Source organism: Syzygium oleosum, unplaced genomic scaffold (genome assembly GCF_021117445.2).
Source record: "Syzygium oleosum isolate NSW1041296 unplaced genomic scaffold, Sole_v2.1 Sole_v2.17, whole genome shotgun sequence".
In the NCBI taxonomy this organism is placed as follows: Eukaryota; Viridiplantae; Streptophyta; class Magnoliopsida; order Myrtales; family Myrtaceae; genus Syzygium; species Syzygium oleosum.
In genome coordinates, this window is record NW_026607501.1 from 6,586,002 (window position 1) to 6,606,850 (window position 20,849).

Below are 20,849 nucleotides of genomic sequence, written 5' to 3' on the forward strand. Positions count from 1 at the left end.
CATATTCGGTTTGGCTTGCTATTTGATTCGGTTCAAGCACTCACCCCTACTAACAGGGTCAAAGAAATTAGCAAGTTCAATCGTCAGAAGTTAATGAGATGATAAACCTTTTTTCACTTGGTGAAAGCAAAACTCTTTAGGATCAGACAAGACTCACTTTTCTCTTTCCACTCTTCCCCATAAAATATCAAAATCTTCAACTGAGAAAATCCCTAGAAGGAGAAAAACCCAGCAATGCCAAAAGGCCTCACTAAAGATCATCCTCAAAAAGCATAAACTTTAATCAGATTCAACAGTAAACAAGGAATGAATAAATACCTACTTTTTCCTAGACATAAAAAAAAGAAATAACAGAAGAAAAAGGAAAAAAAAACACTTTTAGACTTCATTGACCTGAACCCATAACAAGGAAAATTACCACATTACTCAACATTAACAAACACTTCAAATTTAATCAATTTATCTGGCATCCATCACAAAAAACGACGCAAAAACCATCTCAAACATTAAAGAAAAGAAACTAAAATGAGAGAGAAAGAGAGAAGGGTGAAGATGAAGGAAAATGGGACCCGCAAAAGAAGATTAAAAAAAAAGACACTAAGAGAATACATAGAAAGCTAAAAAGTGGGACACACAATGGGTGAAATGGTCAAAACAATTTGTTGTGAAGTGTTTTAGCCAAATTAGGAATGGAAAAAGTGCAGCCCTAGATATGTTATGAGACAAGAAATGACATTTTGGTTGCCTAAAAATGGATTGAGCATTTACTGCTATTTGGTCTATTTGAAATGAAAAGTTACTTTTGATTTTGGTTTGAGCTTATTGAATATAAATGGGTTTGTGAAATCTTTTGGGAAAGAGTCATGGGAAGTGAATGACTTTGAACATGGTTTATAAAAGATTATATATTTTTGTGAGTAAGTATTTATACTTAGTGTCTTTGTGAACCCATTGAAGTATGGGTATGCACATACTAGTCTAGGATATCCTTGTAGGTAGAGCTACCGACAATATAGGTGGAGACTTAGTCAACGGAGAAATTTGATCGCATTGTCACGAGGTGTTATTCGTGGATATGGTTAAGATTTCTGAGCATGAGATTGGCTAATTGAATGGATCATTGACGTGTGTTTTCGATGAGATTGATCAATGGACCAGACCATTAGTTTTTGCTTTGATATTATTGATTGAAATGAGTATTTCTGTTGTGAAAATGTTATGTTAAAGTAGTATATAACGTATTTTGACATTGACGTTTGTTATATGCTGGAGTTGGGTTAAATGAGTTATGGTTTGATTTTGTAACTGTGTATAGTGGATGCTAGATCTACTTAGAAAAAATGTATTGCTCATGAAGCCGCAATAGCTCATTCCTCTCATCTTACTTGTTTTTCAAGTTTTTCAGCAAGCCGCAAATAGGATGTGAGCGTTTCGTATAGACTTTTTGGTACAAATTGTATATAACTGCGGAGCTTCTGAGTTAGCTTGTTGATGGATATGTATATAGCCTTTTGATGGTTTATAGTGAACTCTGATATTGTAATCAGACAACATTTTTATCATACATATAAATAGATGTATATATTTTGATATCGGAATGAGTTTTGGTTATGTTTAAGCTGCATCCTTTGGTGAAAGGACGGTCATGTCATGCTCTTGTTCTTGTTGAGTTAGGAGTGTGACATCAGCAACTCTCGCCGGCCATCCCTTACCATCACTGGCCCTTCCTAGCTATGATGGGTTCTCACCTCTCTCTCTCTCTCTCTCTCTCTCTCTCTCTCTCTTTAAATTAGTTTATTTGTTCATTTAATTTAAATAAACTTGTATTAAAAATCAGATTTGGACTAAAAAGACGTCGTTTTAACCATGTCATCGCCACATAGAAAAGAGAAAATATTTATAAAAAAAAGCCACATTAGCATTTTCCGTTAGTCAAGTTGGACGAAGTTAACGGAAAGACTCGATTGCACCAATTTGATAAGTTTTGGGACTTAATTGTACTTTTTTGTAAATTTTAGGACTTCGGCCGAAGTCGACCTTGGCCCGGATATGCCTTGAAAGCTTCACTAGCATTGAAAATTACACTTACTTTATACTATTATGGCTCTAAAACTAGCAATCATATAAAAAAAAAAGGGACAAGTGCACTAAAAGTTCTAAATCTTGTCACGAAAATGCAATTGAATCCTAAAACTTACAAAATGTGCAATCAAACCCTAAAATTTGTCAAATTGATGCAATCGAGTTTTCCTGTTAACTCCATCCACCTTGAATAACAGAAAGTGCTAACATGGCTTTTTTTAATATTCTCTCTCTCCTACGTGGCAATAATATAGCTAAAACATAAAACATAAGGCTAAAACGATATTATCTTGGTCTAAATCTGATTTTTAAAACAAATATTATTTAAATTAAATTAAAAATAAGCTAAATTTAAAAAAAATTGAAAAACCAGGTGGCGACGGTGGGGGGCGTTTCTCTCTCCCTCTCTCTCTCTCTCTCTCTCTCTCTCTCTAAAGAGTTAATATCACAAAAAATCTTAAACCAGTACACATGTGACAAATTTATCCCAAAACTAATTTTTTTACCACTAAAAATCCCAAATCAGTACACTTGTAATAAATTTACCTTCCGTTAAGTTGGATGACACGTGGCAGTTGACAGGTGTATCAGTTTAGGATTTTACCTCTCTGTTTGTCACAGATTTACCAATTTGTAATTTTTTATGGTATTAATCCAATTTAACGGAGGGTAAATTTGTTAGAAGTGAATCAATTTGGAGTTTTTGATGGTCAAAAAATTAGTTTTTAGTAAATTTATCACAAGTGTATCAGTTTGGGATTTTTCGTGGTAAAAAAATTAATTTGAGGTAAATTTGTCATAAGCGTACCAGTTTAGAGTTTTTCATAATATTAGCCCATCTTTAATTAGCCTAATTTTTTATTTAATTCAAATAAAATTTGTATTGAAAATCAGATTGACATCGTTTTGGCCACGTCATCACCACATAGGAGAGAGAGAAATTTACAAAAAGACCACATTAGCATTTTCCGTTAGCCAAGTTGGACGGAGTTAAGTAAAGACTCGATTGTACCAATTTGACAAATTTTAGGCCTTGATTATATTTTTTGTAAGTTTTGAGACTTTCAATGTACTTATCTCAAAAAAAGATATAGTTCACAGAATGACCTCATGTTATCACATTTAGAAATACTAGAAAGAATAAACGGATGAAGATTCCACCATACTATCTTCCAAAAGACGGAACTGTACATATTTTCCTGATCTTTATTAGACTCGTTGTGCTCAACAAGTCCAAAATTCTTTCGGACTTGGCCACGCGATGCCAAACCCTCCTATGTTAAACTATGCAGTATGATTTGCTCGTTAATTTTTTATTCAAGAACCATTTAATCATTTTTGCACGACTATATTTATTTTAGTATATTCAAAAGTAGAGATGTGATTGAGAGCAAATTAAATTCACAGCATCGATCTGGTGAAGAGTCAGGCAAACTGACAGTCAGTAGGACTGTAACAATAGTAAAGGTGATCAGTTTCTAAGCGGTCCAATTCCCAGTTTCTAGAACCGAGAATCGGACCATCCAGTCCTAACACCGGATTGGTCGGGTCGGGTCCGGTTCTCGGGTGGGTAAATGGAATCAATGGCATGTGTTTTATTTTTAAAGCATATAGTTCATAATCCAAATTCATTGCAGGATTGATAATGAGAAGACGCATGCCTGAAAAGAATTAGAGAACTTGCAAGAATAGCAACCGGCAGATACTCTCTTGAAAAGGCAATTAGAAGAATCATTAATAAAAAGGGACATCAATTCGGCTCTTTCGATGGGAAAGGAAATGTATAAACTAAAGAGACACGAAATGATCAATATAGCACATTCCAATGTTGCCCGAGTTCTCCATAGTCGATATGATCAAATGCATCCACAGTCTACGATGGCGTACGAAAAACGGCAAAAAAAATAAAGCATCGGATATATTCCTCGATGAGATGCAATTGCAATCACAATCGACTAAAAATAGAGCAAAAGATGTTGGCCGGCCCGTATGACTCGGCCGAGCGCCCTAGGATCACCATAGCGAGATATTAACTGTACGGTAAAAGGATTGATAGAATTTGTGCACCTGTTTTGGATTCCATCTGCCTAGATGCCGAAATGACGATGAACCGGTGCCGTAGGTCTTCTACCCTGTCACCCCCGAAGTCCCGGCGCTATGAGACCGCCTCAGCCAACTCACGGAAGCCTTAGGTGAGTTTGAGAGCGTTTGAGAGAGATTGGAGAGAGTTGGGTGCAGAGGAAGGACCTGCAGCTCTATTTATAGAGTTTCCAGCCAGGCCCTCTCATAACGGGCCGGGCCGAACTCGGCCCACACAAGCCGGGCCCATATCTGACCAATTAAGAAACCTTATATCCAAACTTATTAGACCAAACCCGTAAGCAGGTAATAATAATCTCAATTAATGTAACCCACATTAGGAAAACGTTACAAAAGAGGGAGGCGAGAGTTGAGACTCAAGATGAGACCATGAGAGGGAGGCGTCGAGCAAGAGGGACGCATCAAGTGACTTAAGCAAGAGGGTGGCATCTAAGACTCGAGCAAGACTGAGAGTGATTGAGTCGAACGAGAGAAAGAGAGCAACTGAGTCGAGCGAGAGAGGCATGAGCGTGAGCATGAGCATCAGGCGTGAAAGTTTTGTTTCAAATTTGGGAAAGAGGCGTGAAAGAGTGAGGTTTGTGAAGATATTGAGGATTTTTCACATTTGTAATAAATAAAAAATTCGTTTGGTTCGGATGATCTAGGCAGGTGGTTCCACACCTGAAACCAGAAACTGAACCGAAATTCACCGATTCCAATTGCATGGAATTGGGAACCAGACCAGTGCCCTCGCGAACCACTTAGAATTGGCTGGTTGGGACTAGCCTTGACAATTCCTTTTGGTCGCCCCTAAGGATTAGGATTGAGTATACTTCTAAATGTTCTAAGATGAAATGATGTTAAACCAGGTGAACTCGAAACTGATCCCAGACTCTACATACAATTGTAATACCTTAGAAATTGTCATGAAGGCAGATATAATCATTTCGCTTTGATTAATAGCAATACTAGTCAAGCAATTGATCATCTGGTGGGTACCATTGGCGTCTTCACAACATAGTATTTTTCATTTCATAAGCAATTGCGAAACAAAAGTCACGGCTGTCTTCCTCATGAAATTCAAACAAGACAAAGGAAAAGGTTAGAAGAAGCCAATTGAGCATCTTTCGTGCAGGCCTACGAAGCATGAGTAAATATGCTTCAGTTGACACGTTATGTCAGCTATGTGAAGTCCTTGTAGATGAGGACATACTTGCAGATGACTTCCCAAGCTCTGTTAGGCCATACCGTAAAATGAAAGAAATTATAAGTATGACACCCATGTTTTGTTCTTTAACATCTAGTCAAGCCAAATTTATTTGAGATATATGCACCAGAAGTCCTAAAACTTATCACGAAGGTAAAATTGAGTCCTAAAACTTTCAAAAAGTACGATCAAATCCTAAAACTTATTAAGTGGAGTTGATCAAATCCTTCAATTAACTCCGTCTAATCAAGCTAACAGAAAATGCTGGCATGTCTTATTTTATTACTTAACTTTAGACACATGGCGATGATGTGGCGTTCAATAAGCACCACATCAGAAAAAAATAAATAAATAATATAAATTACATTAGGTAAAAAAGCTAAAAAAATAAAAACAGACCACCACAACCAACGACCGTGGCCAAGCCCTTGCTGGTGGCCGCCGCCACAACCACCGGGAAAGACCGGCAGACGTCGCCTGGGCTTTCCCGAAGCTCGAAAACCCTCGGTTAGATTTGGGGCAAGGGTTGCGCCCTCCCCCATATTGGGGCCTCACCCGGGGTCAGCAAGGGTCGTTGGCCTTCGAGAAGGCCCACGCGACCTCCGCCGGCCCTTCTCGGCGGTTATGGCGGTAGCCACCGGCGAAGGCTTGGCCACAGCCGCTAGTCGTGGGTCTTTTTCTTTAGCTATTTACCTTATTTTTTAAATTTAATTGTAATAAAATTAGTATTACAAATTAAATTTGGGCCAAAACGGTGTTGTTTTAGTGTTATGTTTCATTATTTAGCCACGCCATCGCTACGTAGAAGAGAGAAAATATTAAAATAAGCTACGTCAACGTCACGTCAGCGTTTTCCGTTAGTAAATTAGATGATGTTAACTTTAGGATTCGATTGAACCAACTTGACAAGTTTTAAAATTTGATTTTTGCAAGTTATATGACTCAATTGCACTTTCGTAATAAATTTTAAGACTTTCAATGAACATATTCCAATTTATTTATAGTTTAACCATGTTTGGTCGATCCTTGACTTCTTTTACAATCGATGTATGCGCTAGTTTAATGCAGTTAATCGACCTTGAAAAGCTATATTAGCTCCTCATAGATGCTGTCATTTTCTTAGTCACTTTCTTCTTTTTGGCTCAGCCTCTTAGTTTTAGTTGAAAGGGGGTCAAAACAACCAAACTTACTGAAGCATCTTTATTTCAGACTCTATATATATAGTCAGAACTGAGGAGAGATCAGGGAGTGGCACAAAAAGCATATATCCTTAACAATGAGTTCAGGAATTCCTACGGTGGATCTCTCTCCTTTCTTTGCACAAGGAGATGAAGAAGGCAAAAGGAAGGCCATCAAATCAATAGGCCATGCGTGCTCCGAGTACGGCTTCTTCCAAGTGGTGAACCATGGTGTTCCCGTTGAGCTGATGAAGAGAGCCCTGGCTCTTTCCAAGACATTTTTCAAGTACCCGAATGAGGAAAAATTGAAGTCCGGTCCGGTGCCCGGCATGCCGATCCCCGCCGGCTACAGCCTGCAACCGGAAAGGTCAGCCGACAAGAACGAGTTTTTCATGATGTTTCCTCCTGGGTCCAGCTTCAATGTATACCCCATCAACCCACCCGGTTTCAGGTACCACAAAGTAATTAACTTCATAGTTTATCATAACGTGGTGTCCCCCTAAGAGGAAAGAATTCGATAGAACTGAAGCACTTTCCGTGTTCTCATTGCTTCTGAACTTTTCAGTTTTGAATGAGTCGATACAGTATTGTTGACTCCTATTTTACCACGGGGAGGTCGCGACAAGTATGAATTGTATTCGGTAGCGGCATGGTCTAATAGCTAAACAATGATACTTATAGGGTAATCATAAGCTGTGAGCTTCAACTATTTAATTTTTCTTCACAATGTCTTGCAGGGAGGTCCTGGATGAGATGTTCTCACACTTTGTGAACGCAGGGAGGATCATTGAGAACACAATCAATGAGTGCTTAGGGCTCCCGTCGAATTTGCTGACAGAGTATAACAATGACCGGAAGTGGGACCTCATGTTGGCATTCCGCTACTTCCCCACTACCGAGACAGAAAACACTGGGGTCGCCGAACACAAAGACGTGAACTGCATCACATTTGTGTTCCAGGATGAAGTCGGAGGACTAGAGGTCCGGAAGGATGGGAACTGGATACCAGTGACTCCGCTAGAAGGCACGCTCATCGTCAACGTCGGAGACGTTATTCAAGTAATGACTAATGAAACACGCGACAATTATTGATTATTATTCCTTGCACATGTACAGGCAATGAGTACAAAAAAATTATAATTTTTTGTGTAGGTACTGAGCAACGACAGGTTCAAGAGTGCGAGTCATAGGGTGGTGAGGCAGGCAAGAGATCGGCACTCGTATGCATTCTTTTACAACATAGGCGGAGACAAGTGGGTCGAGCCATTGCCGCAGTTCACTAAGGAAATTAAAGAGGCACCGAAGTACAAAGGGTTCCTGTTCAAGGAGTATTTGCAGTTGAGGTCGAGAAACAAGACCCACCCTCCTTCTAGGCCAGAGGATGTGATCAGCATAAAGCACTATTCGATCCCTCCCCAATAAGAGCAATTCCGAATTGCCGAAAAAGTGTCCCTTGTTGATGAACTATAAGCAGCACCGAGTCTATTCCTAGATGGTGTAATTTTGGGCTTCAAATTACATTTCTGCAATGGATTTCTCCAATTTCAACCCGCATCAGGGGAAAATAATGTTCACCGAGTTCAGTGAATATGCAATCTTTCTGCTCTTGTATGAAAGAAAACACTCAGAGCCTTTGCGTTGGCACCAAAAAACAGCTATAACATGAAAATGAAGGATGGTGACCAGGATCCTATAAAAGAAAGAATACAGATGGCTCAGCTGTATATTCCTAGATGGTGTAATTTTGGGCTTCAAATTACATTTCTGCAATGGATTTCTCCAATTTCAACCCGCATCAGGGGAAAATAATGCTCACCGAGTTCAGTGAATATGCAATCTTCCTGCTCTTATATGAAAGAAAACACTCAGAGCCTTTGCGTTGGCACCAAAAAACAGCTATAACATGAAAATGAAGGATGGTGACCAGGATCCTATAAAAGAAAGAATACAGATGGCTAAGCTGTATATTCCAGCAGCAAGAACATAATTATACAGAAGGTATTGATGATAGTAAGAATTTGAGGACCCGTCAGAATTGGTCAATGAGACCAAAGTTTGTTAACGTTAACTGAAAGTATGAAACCGGATGGTATCATCCTGAAACTTTAATACAATAAGTTCATGTCATTTTCATCAATCTTATGTGGTCTTTCTTTTGCATCATTTCTTTATTCAGACATTCGACAGAACTCTAATCTTGACAAGAGAACTGATATGCAGTACTCGTAGAAATTCGTATACGCTAGTATAACAGAGTTTGGAGGTGATGACTATCCTTTATCAACTTTAAATTTTTCACCCACTATATGTTTCTCTCATTAACTATGCAAGTAGAACTTACATTGCCTGTTAAATATTCTATAGCGCAAAAGTACTCGGGTAGATTCGATATGGTTTTCACCAAGTAAATTATGCAATTGACTAGCTAACAACTTTTGTCATACAAATTTGCTGGTAGCCTCATGGTTGGTATTGCCTGAAGAGGTTTCTGCATGTAACATACCAATCCTGGGCTTTCCGTCATGTCAATCTCCTCCCCGCCGGCCCAGGAGAAGTGATGTAGTAGCTGGCACAACATTGATGCAACCAAGTTTAAGCTGAGCTGGGCTGCAGGACAGACCCGTCTCCCCGACCCGAACGGCAAAAGCCTGAAATCTTGACCCTTTACATCGATGTTGTCTTCACGGAACCGGTCCGGTCGGAACTTTAGCGGGTCTTGCCAAAGATCCGGGTCACGGCCCATGGCCCACAGATTTATGGATACAATAGTGCCCTTTGGAATGTCATGGTGACCAATCTTGGTGTTGGCGCTGGCCTTGTGAGGAAGCATCAATGGGGTTGGAGGGTGCAATCTGAGTGCCTCCTTGACTACACATTGTAAATAAGGGAGGTTCGAGAGGTCAGATTCGGTCATCCAAAGACCCAGCCCGACAACCCGGTCCAGTTCTTCTTGGACCTTGCGTTGCGTTCGCGGATTCTTGATTAGCTCGGCCATCGCCCATTCAACCGAGATAGCAATCGTGTCCATGCCAGCAGTGATCATGTCCCAAAGTAACTCAATCACGGTTTCCTCACTGAGGTCATAGCTTTCTTGCATACCAAGCAAGGCGTCCACAAAGTGTTGCTCAGCAGCACGGCCTTGTTCGGCTTTCAGCCTGCCCTCTCCGATGATCGCTCGCACGAGCCGATCCCTCCGAGCAACATGCCTCCGCAACTCCTCTTGATCTGGCCGAAAAACCCAACCGAACCACCGGACATGCTCCGAGACAAACAAGGAAAGCGACGCACCTCGCCGGTTCCCTTCAGCGACTATTTCCTTGAACTCCGACCCTTGCTCGGTCGCCTCACCCGCCGTCGTCACGAATTTCTTCCCAAACACGAGCCGCGAGATGCAATTAAACGCGACCGAGCTCAAGTACTTCCTAACGACCAAGCTCCTCCCCTGACCTTCATTCCCGGTGCAATCCCGGCAAATGGTCTCCACCATGTTCCTGACTTCATCTTCTCTAATGGGCCTCAGAGCTTCAATTCTCCTTGCAGAGAACAGCTCGTGAACACAGATTTTTCTGAGCTTCACGTAGTGTGGCCCATAATCGGCCCATACAAGCCCCTTGCCATCTTTAGTGATCTTGACTGTAGACTCCATTCTGTGCCTGTTGGCCAATACCTGGTCATGATCTTTGAGGACTTCCTTGGCCAACTCAGGACTAGACACGACGATGCTCAGCTTGGAGCCGAGCCAAACCGACATGACAGGGCCGTAAAGCCATGACCACTCGGCAAAGCAGCGAGCCGTGGCCACATTCGGTTTGATCTGGTGCAAGTTGCCTATGAGTGGGAAAGGATAAGGACCCGGCGGGAGCGTGGGCTTCCTCCATTGGCAAAGCTTGATGGCCAAGAAGATGGAGATGATCAGAATGAAGGGTTCATATGACATTGGAAGAGGGCGATCAACACTTCCACTTTTCTCACATTTGACATTGGATTTGGAGTTATAAAAGGATTTAAAATAAGCATTTGTTTTTAATTCTTGGTTTAACAAATGTAAAGGAAGTCGTTTCATCTGCATGACCCCTCTTGAGGAAACATGCCAATCTCATCGCCTTCTCGAGAGCAAGAATCATGCCCACTTAGTTTGCATGACGATCAAAGGCGCGACGGCTCTCGTCCTATTTTACGTTTGCCTAAACGATTGTCCTCGTTAAGTAAGAACAGAAAATCGGATCTTCATCTGAAATTACAAGCTCTGCCAATCAACTAGCGCAGTCCCGTGTAAATTCAGGCCGACGATAAAGTATCGCCGAAGATTTTATTTAGAAAAAAGGCTAAGAGAGATTTTTATGAGAATTTCTTGTTGAAGAGTTTTTTTATTTTTTTGGTTGAAAGAAAGTTATACTCATTGCTCAAAAGGATACAGAAAAAGTTTGTAGACTTCAAGAAAAAACAAATCAAAACAGAGAACGACCCAAAATACTGCAAAACAAAGCTAATATGGGGAATCGACGAAGTACCAACAAGGTTAAGCACATATTCATTAAAATAAATTGATCTGTTAAGCAAAATAATCAACGGCTAACCACCGAATTGGGGAGCATATATGAAGGGTTTGGCACACCGTTCATAGAGTAAAGAAGCCATCCCCCGAGTGACTTGGGGGAGTTTCCAGGGACCATGATTACGTGGCGTGTCCTCATTGGCTCTCCCCAATGTTGTTTGGATAAGATATTTGATGTCCTATGCGGGAGTTTGCAACTTGCAGAAGTGGGACCCCAAGAAAATAAAACATAAAACAAGAATCATTGAAGATGACCATTACTGTTCTCCTACGTGGATGTCCGGGGCTTATGTTTCGTACCTCTCTCTCGGTGTGAAAACGTTATTATTTTAATTGATAAAGTTGCATAGGTTAACATAGGAAATGCATGGTGGAGTTTATCTATTAATATATGTATAACATATGTTGCGAATATCCTATTTCTTTTAACATAAATTCATGAAGTGATTCTAAACAAGCCAATGCCATGAACATGACTAAGTACATCTAGCATGTCATAGCAATGGTGAAAAAGTTATCACCAAGGTTATCCGGATGTCAAACATGGTACGATAAATGGCCATAACAATATCCAAAATTGTTTTTCTTTTAAAAGTAATTCTTATATAATGTAGAGAGTGAAAGAGAGCTCTCTCACAAGTTGCAAACATTAAGTGGTGTTCCTTTGAGGAGGAAAATTAGCACATGGCCATACTTGCGAAAACTTCCGTATGTTCCCGAAACGCGACTTTTTTCATATGTGGATGTAATTCTTATCGCGTGTCAAGTAATATGAATTCATCTCTCAATAAAACGGTACGTAATACTCTATGATCTTGATGTATGGAAAATCTCGTATTACATGCTAAAACTTTCAAATGTTCTCGAAACCCAACGTTTTCATACCTAAAGGCAACTATTTTCATGCGTCGAGTAATATGAATTCATCTACCAAAAACACGATAATACTTTGGACTTGCTAATTGAACTTGATGGATGGAAAACATCGGATTACACTGAAAAGTCTCTCTCTCGTAAAGCTATTGGGCCTTCACATCCCTTCGAAGGAACCAAATATCCATAGGAGGTAGGGACCAATCGAGCAAGAGAAGCCCAAAAATCATGTTCAAAACACTTGAAATAGAAACATAATCCCAATGAGGATATCTAAATGGTCTTGAGAGTTGGATGAAAGGGATATTTCCCAATAGGGCCATGCAAAAAACCAAGTTAAATTGAAGTTGATGTGACGCATGAGGCTGGCTATTCTAGCTAATATTCATTCTTGAGGCTGTTTTTTGTTCTTTGTGACGTCAGCCCTAGCTACATTTGGAGGCATGAAAGATTCCGACTGTCTAAATATTTCCCTCAACGTGACGTTTGATCCAATCAGCAACAGTATCTCATGAAGCTGGCATATTGGTAAAGTAGGGGCCTAAATATAGTTTTTTGAGTATTTATAGTGCGCACCAACCATGGCCAATTCCATCACATAATAATTTTTCTTTTGGTTCATTTGGTTTGCGAATTTCGTATATTTGACTCCTTAAGAAACTACAAAGAGAATATTTTCCTTTTGGGTCTTTCACTTTTCTCAAGTAGCCCGGCTCATCGACAAGTCTTGGGTACGTAGAGCAATTATCAAGGGAACGACACCTAAATTTAACAAAATTAATGATAATGAGCTCTCTGTGTCGGGTCACTTGGTCTTTGGGCTTGACGAGCACAAATTGACTCGAGATCAGTCGAAGAAACACCATAATCATAATGAAAATGAATATGTTTATATTGGAATTACTTAATTATTGTGGAGATATTCGTCTTTCAATTAAAGACAAGTGAACCATTTTTTCAACTCCAAAGTACCATTCAGCTTAGGGATTAGTCAAAATGGGGTTAAGGTCAAGCGTTTGCCCATATGTAAGGCTCACAAAGTCTACTTTAATTGATCTATGACTGGTTCCTAGCCAGAACATGCCAAAATGAATGAGTTGGGTCCTAATATAACCTCAGTTAATTGGGTTTTTGGAGTTGATCTCGTGAAATTAATTACACGTTCTTGCCTAAATGAAGGGTCTTGAATCTTGAACAACTGCATAGACATTAATATGAGGCGCCATATGTCATCTTTAAACCAAGCAAGTAATGTACCATCAATTGTATTGCTGTCAAACTTACGACTCGGTGACAGAAATCGGGACAAAGATGAAGATGGTTGGATGAAAATTAAAGTGAGATTTGACATGAGAGAAAATGATGAAGAGTTCACAACTCAGATTGCTGAGAAACAAGGAGAGGACTTGGTCTATCTCGCTGGCAACACAAGCTGAACCACAAATTCCCTCCTTTTGTTTTTTAGGGCTATTCACTATGCTCTCGGAAGATTCAATAATGCAAAAGTCATCAATTTATAAATCTTGTGTGTTCGTACCAGTCCATCCATCTCTCTCTCTCTCTCTCTCTCTCTCTCTCTCTCTCTCTCTCTCTCTCTCTCTCTCTCTCTCTCTCTCTCTCTCTCTCTCTCTCTCTCAGCTGGAATACACTCACCCAACATACAGCTCTTTCCGGCAATCCAGCCATTAATGGAGCTTATAGTACCCTCTCTTCACCCAAAAGAATCAAGAAATTAAAGAAATAAGCTGACAAAAGAGAAGACCTAAAGACCAAGGTCAACAAAGAAATTGACAGGAACCCTTACTTTATAAACCTATATACTTTAGCAACCTCCATTTGTCATCTAATTGAATCAATAATAAACAATTCACCCGACCATGATCTCAGGGGATCAGCCATAGAATAAAGATCTTAGGGTTTCAAGAACCCTTTCAAAGTCCATTTTAAATTTCAAGAACAAGAATCCACTTATACCCTAAGGTTTGGACTTCCAGGATTTCATATATGCATGTATCATATGTATATACAGATATATCTAAATGGGAAAACGAAGGACTGTACAAGAGAAAAGAGAGAAGGTAAGACGTCGATGTCAGAATGGCATAAGGGAGCTGAAGCTTGTGGTCTCAGAAAAGGCAGCATTGACTAACTTCTGGTCCACAATCCTCGGCCAAACTGGTCCACATTCGCGTCATGAATTGGGGCAGTTTTCCTCAGACCAAATACCATCGCTCTTCTCTTAACTTGTCACTTGTCACACAGCATCCACACACAGTCCCCCACTAGGTCTTGCCGCGTGTTTGAAAATTTATTGATGAGAAAAAACACAATATCCCGCAACTGCAATACACTCAAACAGTAAGAATTATCGAAACAGCGGCAATTCAAGATCCGTCGACGTCTCGTCTGCTGATTCTTCTTTCTTACTATTTCGCAGGTTTCTCTCGAGGTCGTCTGGAGAGCTCGGATCCGAGGTGCTTAAAACTAAAAACCCATTTTTCGGCGGTAATTTTTCCGTTTGGAGAGCGTAAAAGTGGAGAGTTCAGACTATATGGGCAGTAAATAGAGCAGCTAAATTGGACTATGTAGTTATACTCACCATGCAATGTGACGTTCCCTTCATGCTCAATTAGGGCAAAAGTGGAACAAAGACAGAGCCTCTCTCCTCCACAATCGCGCGACACTGACAACGACATCGAGAAACAATGTGCATGTGCAAACCCTAATGTGACAGCCCAAAAATAATGGAGGAGAAGCAACAACAAAAAAGAAAAGGCAAAAAAAAAATATACCCTTTACAGAAAAGTTACCTATCGGATAAACTCGCTTTTCATTATGTTGAAAACGGCATGTGTTTTTACTTATCGATGGAGCCAAAGATTGGAAAAGGTGGGGGGTGAAAGTGATTAGCATGAAGTTATTGACTCCCCAATTTGACTGTCGTTTTCAATGCCTCAAGTGTGAATTACCTTGGGCACCAATACCATCATGTCCCACTTCACCACTCCAATCTTTTCAAAGCGTAATTTAGTGTTCTCATGGATATGTTCCATCAAGATTTAGTTGTATATTTCCTTTAATATTTGAAAAATTAAACATAAATAATACCATTCAAATTTTCTAGTGAACGTGCTCGAATTCATTTCAATTATTTCCCATCATAGCTAAATTTCGGCAGAAATTCAAAACGGGATATAACGATTCGCTAAGAGTCAAGCCAGACACGCTTGAACATGAGATTTAAACGTCGGTGTTAGACGGTTCTCGACGTAGGTATAAAATTGTATTAACGCCACCAAAATCATGATCGATATGAATCTTACAGAGAAAAAGCACAGGAGGGCCCCATGCATATTCATGAAAATCACAGTCACAAAAAAGGAACACTAATCAACCAAAGTACTGGCTAATGAAAGGTTATTTAACTTGGCCTGGCACGTAATCTGTCGCCTTGCTAGTGTGACATCATAAGTGCATATTCCGTCCTCTAAAGCATCATTCGAAAAGAATACTTCAAATTGCGGGAGATCGTCATTTATAGACTCCTATATGTTTGATTTCGACAGGACCCAGATAAGCATCTGCCTCAAACATGGTCCCTTCGAAGCACCATCCTGAGAATGCGTCAAAAATAATGGCAAAAAGGCATCCTTTGGTATGATTAAGTTCTTTAAACTTTGCTTAGTTCTTTTTCCCCAATTCATGGTCATAAATATAATATCCCCTCATAATCTTCTCTTTTTCTTGTTGATAATTAGTAATGCTAGCATCGTTTGAATGTTCCTGTGTTCAAGAGTAAATTATCTTTGTCTTTAACTCATCTAAAGAGGTGGGCTACTCAAGATGTGCATATAATTAGAAATGACACTAGACGATGTTGGGGATTGTGCTCCCCGTCCCTACCCCGTCAGGCAAAGCTCTACCTAGTCAGGGCCCCGTGCCTCGTGCGGGGCAAGAGAGTTTTGCCCTAATCCCATATTCCCATGGGGCAACAATGCCTCAGGGGAACCACCCTCGTAGGCTCTAAATACACCTTCGCTAATTTTCAGGCAAGTTTTTAGATTTTATCCCTATTTTGATATGAGAAATTATAATTTACATTGCTCTTTTATGTCTATCAAAAATCTAAGCACTCTTATGCCGTGTCTATCATTCGCATACAATAAGACATTTGTTTTCATTTCCAATTGAATTTTAAATGAAGTAACGTCACTATTATGACCGGTACAATCTACGTCTTTTACTGAATCTTAAATGAAGTAATGTCGCTATGATGAGTGATATAGTCTACGTCTCCAAAAAGAAGATAGTCGAGTAAAGAGGTTTTTGTCAAATACTTGTAATCAATATATATTTCGAAAAACATACTAGTCGAGCCAGGCAGGGCTGATACCAATCCCCTCCCGATTTCCCTTCCCGTCATCCGGCGAACTGTGTCTTGCATCCATTTCGACGGGGGCAAATTCCCCGTACTAAAATCGAGGAGTGCGGGATGCGAAGAATCCGTGCCCTCCACGCCCATCCCCCCAAATAAAAATGCTCTAGGACAGCAGTCACAGCACCACCCCTTCACCTGATCACATAGGGTGAAAAAAATAGGGAGGCCAAACAATCAAATCCAGCCAAAGGATCCCAAGGAAAAGGCAACATGAATGTTGAGAGATAGCTACTACCAATGCTTAAGGGTATCCCAAAGACGTGTGTGCTTGTGTTTGTTCTTTCCTCTCTCTCTCTCTCTGTCTCTCTCTCTCTCTCTCTCTCTCTCTAGTTTTCTTTTGTTCTGTTTTCTGATCCCCACAAAAACAAAGCTTTGATGCAGAGCAAAAGGCAAAGGGCCAAATGCACCAGGGAATGATTACTTGAATGGGGAAGGGGACCCACCTCATAATCTTTCCTTTATAAGCCCCCTCCCCTCACCCTCTCTCTCAAAATTCATCTTTTTGACTTAGGACTGGGCCCCACCCCAATTCCAATGCCCATTGTCTTTATGGATTGAATGATAGAAAAAAGAGAGCACCTCACGTGGAGTCTGAACCAATGGCCCTGTCCAACCACAAATTATTAAAAAGAAAAATAAAAAAAAAGATAGTAACTTCTCACTTCCCTCCCTCCTTCCTTCACATACCCAAAAAAAAAAAAAAACAACAACATGACCAAAAAGAAGAAAAAAAAAAAAGGAAGGAAGGAAGATTACAATAACGTTAGAACAATGAAAATCAATACCAAACATCCCCTACTCATGTTAGGAAATGTATTGCAACATGAAACTCAATCGGGAAGGATGAGCAGATACCCGATACGCTCGTGTTGAGATGCGGGGTAAATATTCGATGGCTTCATCTGAGGAGATCACTAAGAGGAAATCAAAGATCGAGTCAATTGGCATATCTAATTGAACATATATTCACTTTATAGCTTAATCTAATAAGTGTTAATTGCTCGACACCGAATTAGTATTTCGAATGAGACTATAAGAGGGAGCCAAAGGTCGAGTCCATTAATATATCAAATTGGACATGTATTCACTCAACAACTTAAGTTAATGAGTTATGAGTCAACTATAATATAGTTAAGACAAAAAAAAAGCTAGAATATTTTAATTGCTCCACACCACATCAATTTTTCAAATGAAAGCGTAAGACCATCGCATACACACTTGAACATGTTCCATGTGCTTATAAAAATAGACCTCTTGATTAGTGCATATCTTACCAAACGTACGATATTGAAATCGACGGATCTTGCTACATCTAAGCAGATGATTGCAAAAATGACTTGATATGTCTTACAAATAATTCCGCCTAAAGTTACGGAATAATCACATGTTGAAACCCTTTCCACTTAATACGATAAAATCAAGTAAAAGCACGGCATCTAATCAATGAAAAATCTCATTGAATCGACATATTCGCGACGAACAAAACTTGTTACATCAGCACACATCACTTTAATCACAACGGAACATCGAAAACAATATCATACATCCGCTCTAATCACAACCTCCATGAAAATCTAAAGATAATGCGATAATTGCACATCGAAATTTCGTCGATCGATCTTATCTAATTCTATCCGCCTAATGTCTGGCAACGTAGACTATACCTTTTTTTTTGCTTTCTGGCCAGTATCTAGATCATACCTTTTTTTATCTAGACTATACTTTTGCCTGTAGACTATACTTTTTTTGGGGGGATCTGAAATTGTAGACTATACTTCAAAAGCCTAAAACTGACCTAGTTAGCAGTTGTGACAAAAGCGGTGAACTGGATTTTATTTTTTGTTCAAGAGATAGAGAGAGAGATAGAGGATTAAAAAAACTCAAGAATGTACAGCAAGAAAGCAAAAGGAAAAAATTAAAAAATTTTCCAATGGGGGAGGAATTTAAAAAAAAAAAAACAGCTTTTTAAAGCTCACCCATATAATTCCCACTCATTATCTTTTTGTTCCCTCAAAGCCCTTTTTAGCTTTGCCCCTCTCTCTCTCTCTCTCTCCTTCCTTCCTTATCCTCTCTCTCTCTCTCTCTAACTCAGTCGCCTGTGAAAGCAAAGCAATTCCACACACTCTCTCTCTTGCAAGCTTACTGCAACTCACTCACTCTCAAGGAGGAAGGCGGAGAAGGAGGAGGCGGAGGCGGCGGCGGCGGCGGCGGAGGTGTGGAGGGAAGAACAAGAAGAAGAGAGAAGGTGGGTTAGACAGAGAGAGAGAGAGAGAGAAGAGAAGAGAAGGGAGAGCTTGGTTTTACATGTGATAATGGAAGGAGGTGATCACGACCACCACCATCACGACCACTTCCTCCACCACCACCAACACCACCGACGACCCAACTTCCCCTTCCAGCTGCTCGAGAAGAAGGAGGACGAGCAGCCGTGCTCGACGTCCAGCTATCCCTCCCTCGCCATGTCCTCCGACGACGCGGCGCCCCCGAACCCTAACAACCGATCGTCCTCCGCCTCCAACAGCCTCCAGATCGTGTCCGCCGAGGATCAGCAGCAGCCGCTGGCGGGGGGGGCGGGGGCGGCGGGGTCCAAGAAGCCGCCGCCGAAGCGGACCTCGACGAAGGACCGGCACACGAAGGTGGACGGCCGGGGGCGGCGCATCCGCATGCCGGCCCTCTGCGCCGCCAGGGTCTTCCAGCTCACCCGCGAGCTCGGCCACAAGTCCGACGGGGAGACCATCGAGTGGCTCCTCCAGCAGGCGGAGCCCGCCGTGATCGCCGCCACCGGGACGGGCACCATCCCGGCCAACTTCACGTCCCTCAACATCTCGCTCCGCAGCTCCGGCTCCAGCATGTCGGTCCCGTCGCAGCTCCGATCGACTTACTTCAGCCCCAACTTCTCCCTCCCGCCGCAGCGCCGGAGCAACACCGCCTTGTTCCCCGGGATCGGGCTGTCGCCTGAATCGACGCCGACGCTGCTCAATTTCCAGGGCTCCTCGAGCAATTTGAGCTCGATGCTGTTTCAGGCCAAGCAGGAGCTCCGAGAGGCTTCGAATTTGGACCTATCAGAGAGCACCGATCACGAGGGCATGAGCAAGAAGCGAAGGTCCGATCAGCTTGATTTGTCGACCAATTCTCAGTCTCAGCCTCAGCCTCAGTCGCATGTCGGCAGCTACCTGTTGCAGTCGAGCTCCGGAGCCCTGCCGGCGAGCCACGGGAATCTCCCGGCGAACTTCTGGATGGTGACCAACCCGAGCAACCAGGTCATGAGCGGTGATCCGGTATGGACGTTCCCGGCCTCGGTCAGCAACAGCGCCGCTTTGTACCGGGGCACCATGTCTAGCGGCCTGCATTTCATGAACTTCCCCGCGCCCGTCGCCCTATTGCCGGGTCAGCATTTGGGCTCGGCCTCTGCCGGGGCAGGCGGCTGCGAGGGCCAGTTCAACATGCTCGGCGGGCTGAGCCCGTACCGGCCCGTGACGAGCTCCGGCGTGTCGGAATCCCAGGCGAGCGGTTCGCACTCTCACCACGGCGGCGGGGGCGGCGGCGGCGGCGACGACCGGCAGCCACCGTTCCCAGATCCCGGCGGCGATTAATTTGGTGGGCTAGCTTGATTGATGTGTTGTACACACGTGAGGTTTTGGTTGTCGTTAAATGGATGAGCTTCCCCCTTTTTTTTTTCACCCCGCTTTTTTTTCCGAAAAAAAAAATCACTGATATTACTATTATTATTATTATCATCATCCCCCAATTTTTTTCCTGTGTGATTAAAATATGGATTGATTATTATCAAGGCTTGCAAGAAGACGCTTTTAACAGGGTGGGGATTATGGAGGATTCCCTTTTTGGATTAGGGCTAAATTCTGATCTGGGTCTTCTTCTTTTTTTATGCCCCCTCTTTTGGGTACCCATTCTAATTTTTTTGTGCAAATTGCCCCCCCACCCCCACCAAAACATGCTTGTATAATCTACATATATGCTTTGCCTTTTGGATCAAATGGGTCAAAATCACCTATATTCAAATGTATGCATTTGCTTGGCAAGACTCCCACCTAACCAGCAAGCAACTCTCTCTCTCTCTCTCTCTCTCTCTCTCTCTCTCTCTCTCTCTCTCTCTGATTTTGCTGGGAATGGAAGGACCACAAGGGCCTTTTTGAGCACTTTTGGGGGAAGAGATGGAACGTCGCCACTTCAATTGTGTAGGATGGAGGGAGGGAGGGAGTCTTTGTAAATCAATGTGACTGCCCTTGGGCTAAGTTTTTTTGTGGATGGATCAATGCGATTTGATGACTCCTAACATGACCCAATGGGATGGTGAATGCAAAAGATGATGATGACGATGATGGTGATCAGAGAGCTGAGGAGAGAGGAGGAGGTAGGTGGGGGCCCACAGGAAGAGCACTTCCAGGTGTTGGTCAGGTAGTGGAGGCCCAGATGCTG

The 20,849-nt window shown here is 41.7% G+C and overlaps 3 protein-coding genes across 3 annotated transcripts; 2 read left to right on the forward strand and 1 right to left on the reverse strand.

Moving 5' to 3' along the window:
* Positions 1–6,599: 6,599 nt before the first annotated feature.
* LOC115678919 (flavonol synthase/flavanone 3-hydroxylase-like) lies at positions 6,600–8,113 on the forward strand. Its single transcript, XM_030602424.2, has 3 exons — positions 6,600–6,997; positions 7,284–7,605; positions 7,699–8,113. The coding sequence occupies exons 1-3, from the start codon at positions 6,645–6,647 to the stop codon at positions 7,966–7,968; spliced, it is 945 nt and encodes a 314-aa protein (XP_030458284.1). The 5' UTR covers positions 6,600–6,644; the 3' UTR covers positions 7,969–8,113.
* A 756-nt stretch (positions 8,114–8,869) lies between these two features.
* LOC115678938 (cytochrome P450 98A2-like) lies at positions 8,870–10,496 on the reverse strand. The gene has a single exon (XM_056319383.1). The coding sequence runs from the start codon at positions 10,481–10,483 to the stop codon at positions 8,972–8,974; it is 1,512 nt and encodes a 503-aa protein (XP_056175358.1). The 5' UTR covers positions 10,484–10,496; the 3' UTR covers positions 8,870–8,971.
* A 7,942-nt stretch (positions 10,497–18,438) lies between these two features.
* LOC115678935 (transcription factor TCP14-like) lies at positions 18,439–20,104 on the forward strand. Its single transcript, XM_056319397.1, has one exon. The coding sequence runs from the start codon at positions 18,725–18,727 to the stop codon at positions 20,003–20,005; it is 1,281 nt and encodes a 426-aa protein (XP_056175372.1). The 5' UTR covers positions 18,439–18,724; the 3' UTR covers positions 20,006–20,104.
* The last annotated feature ends 745 nt before the right edge of the window (positions 20,105–20,849 follow it).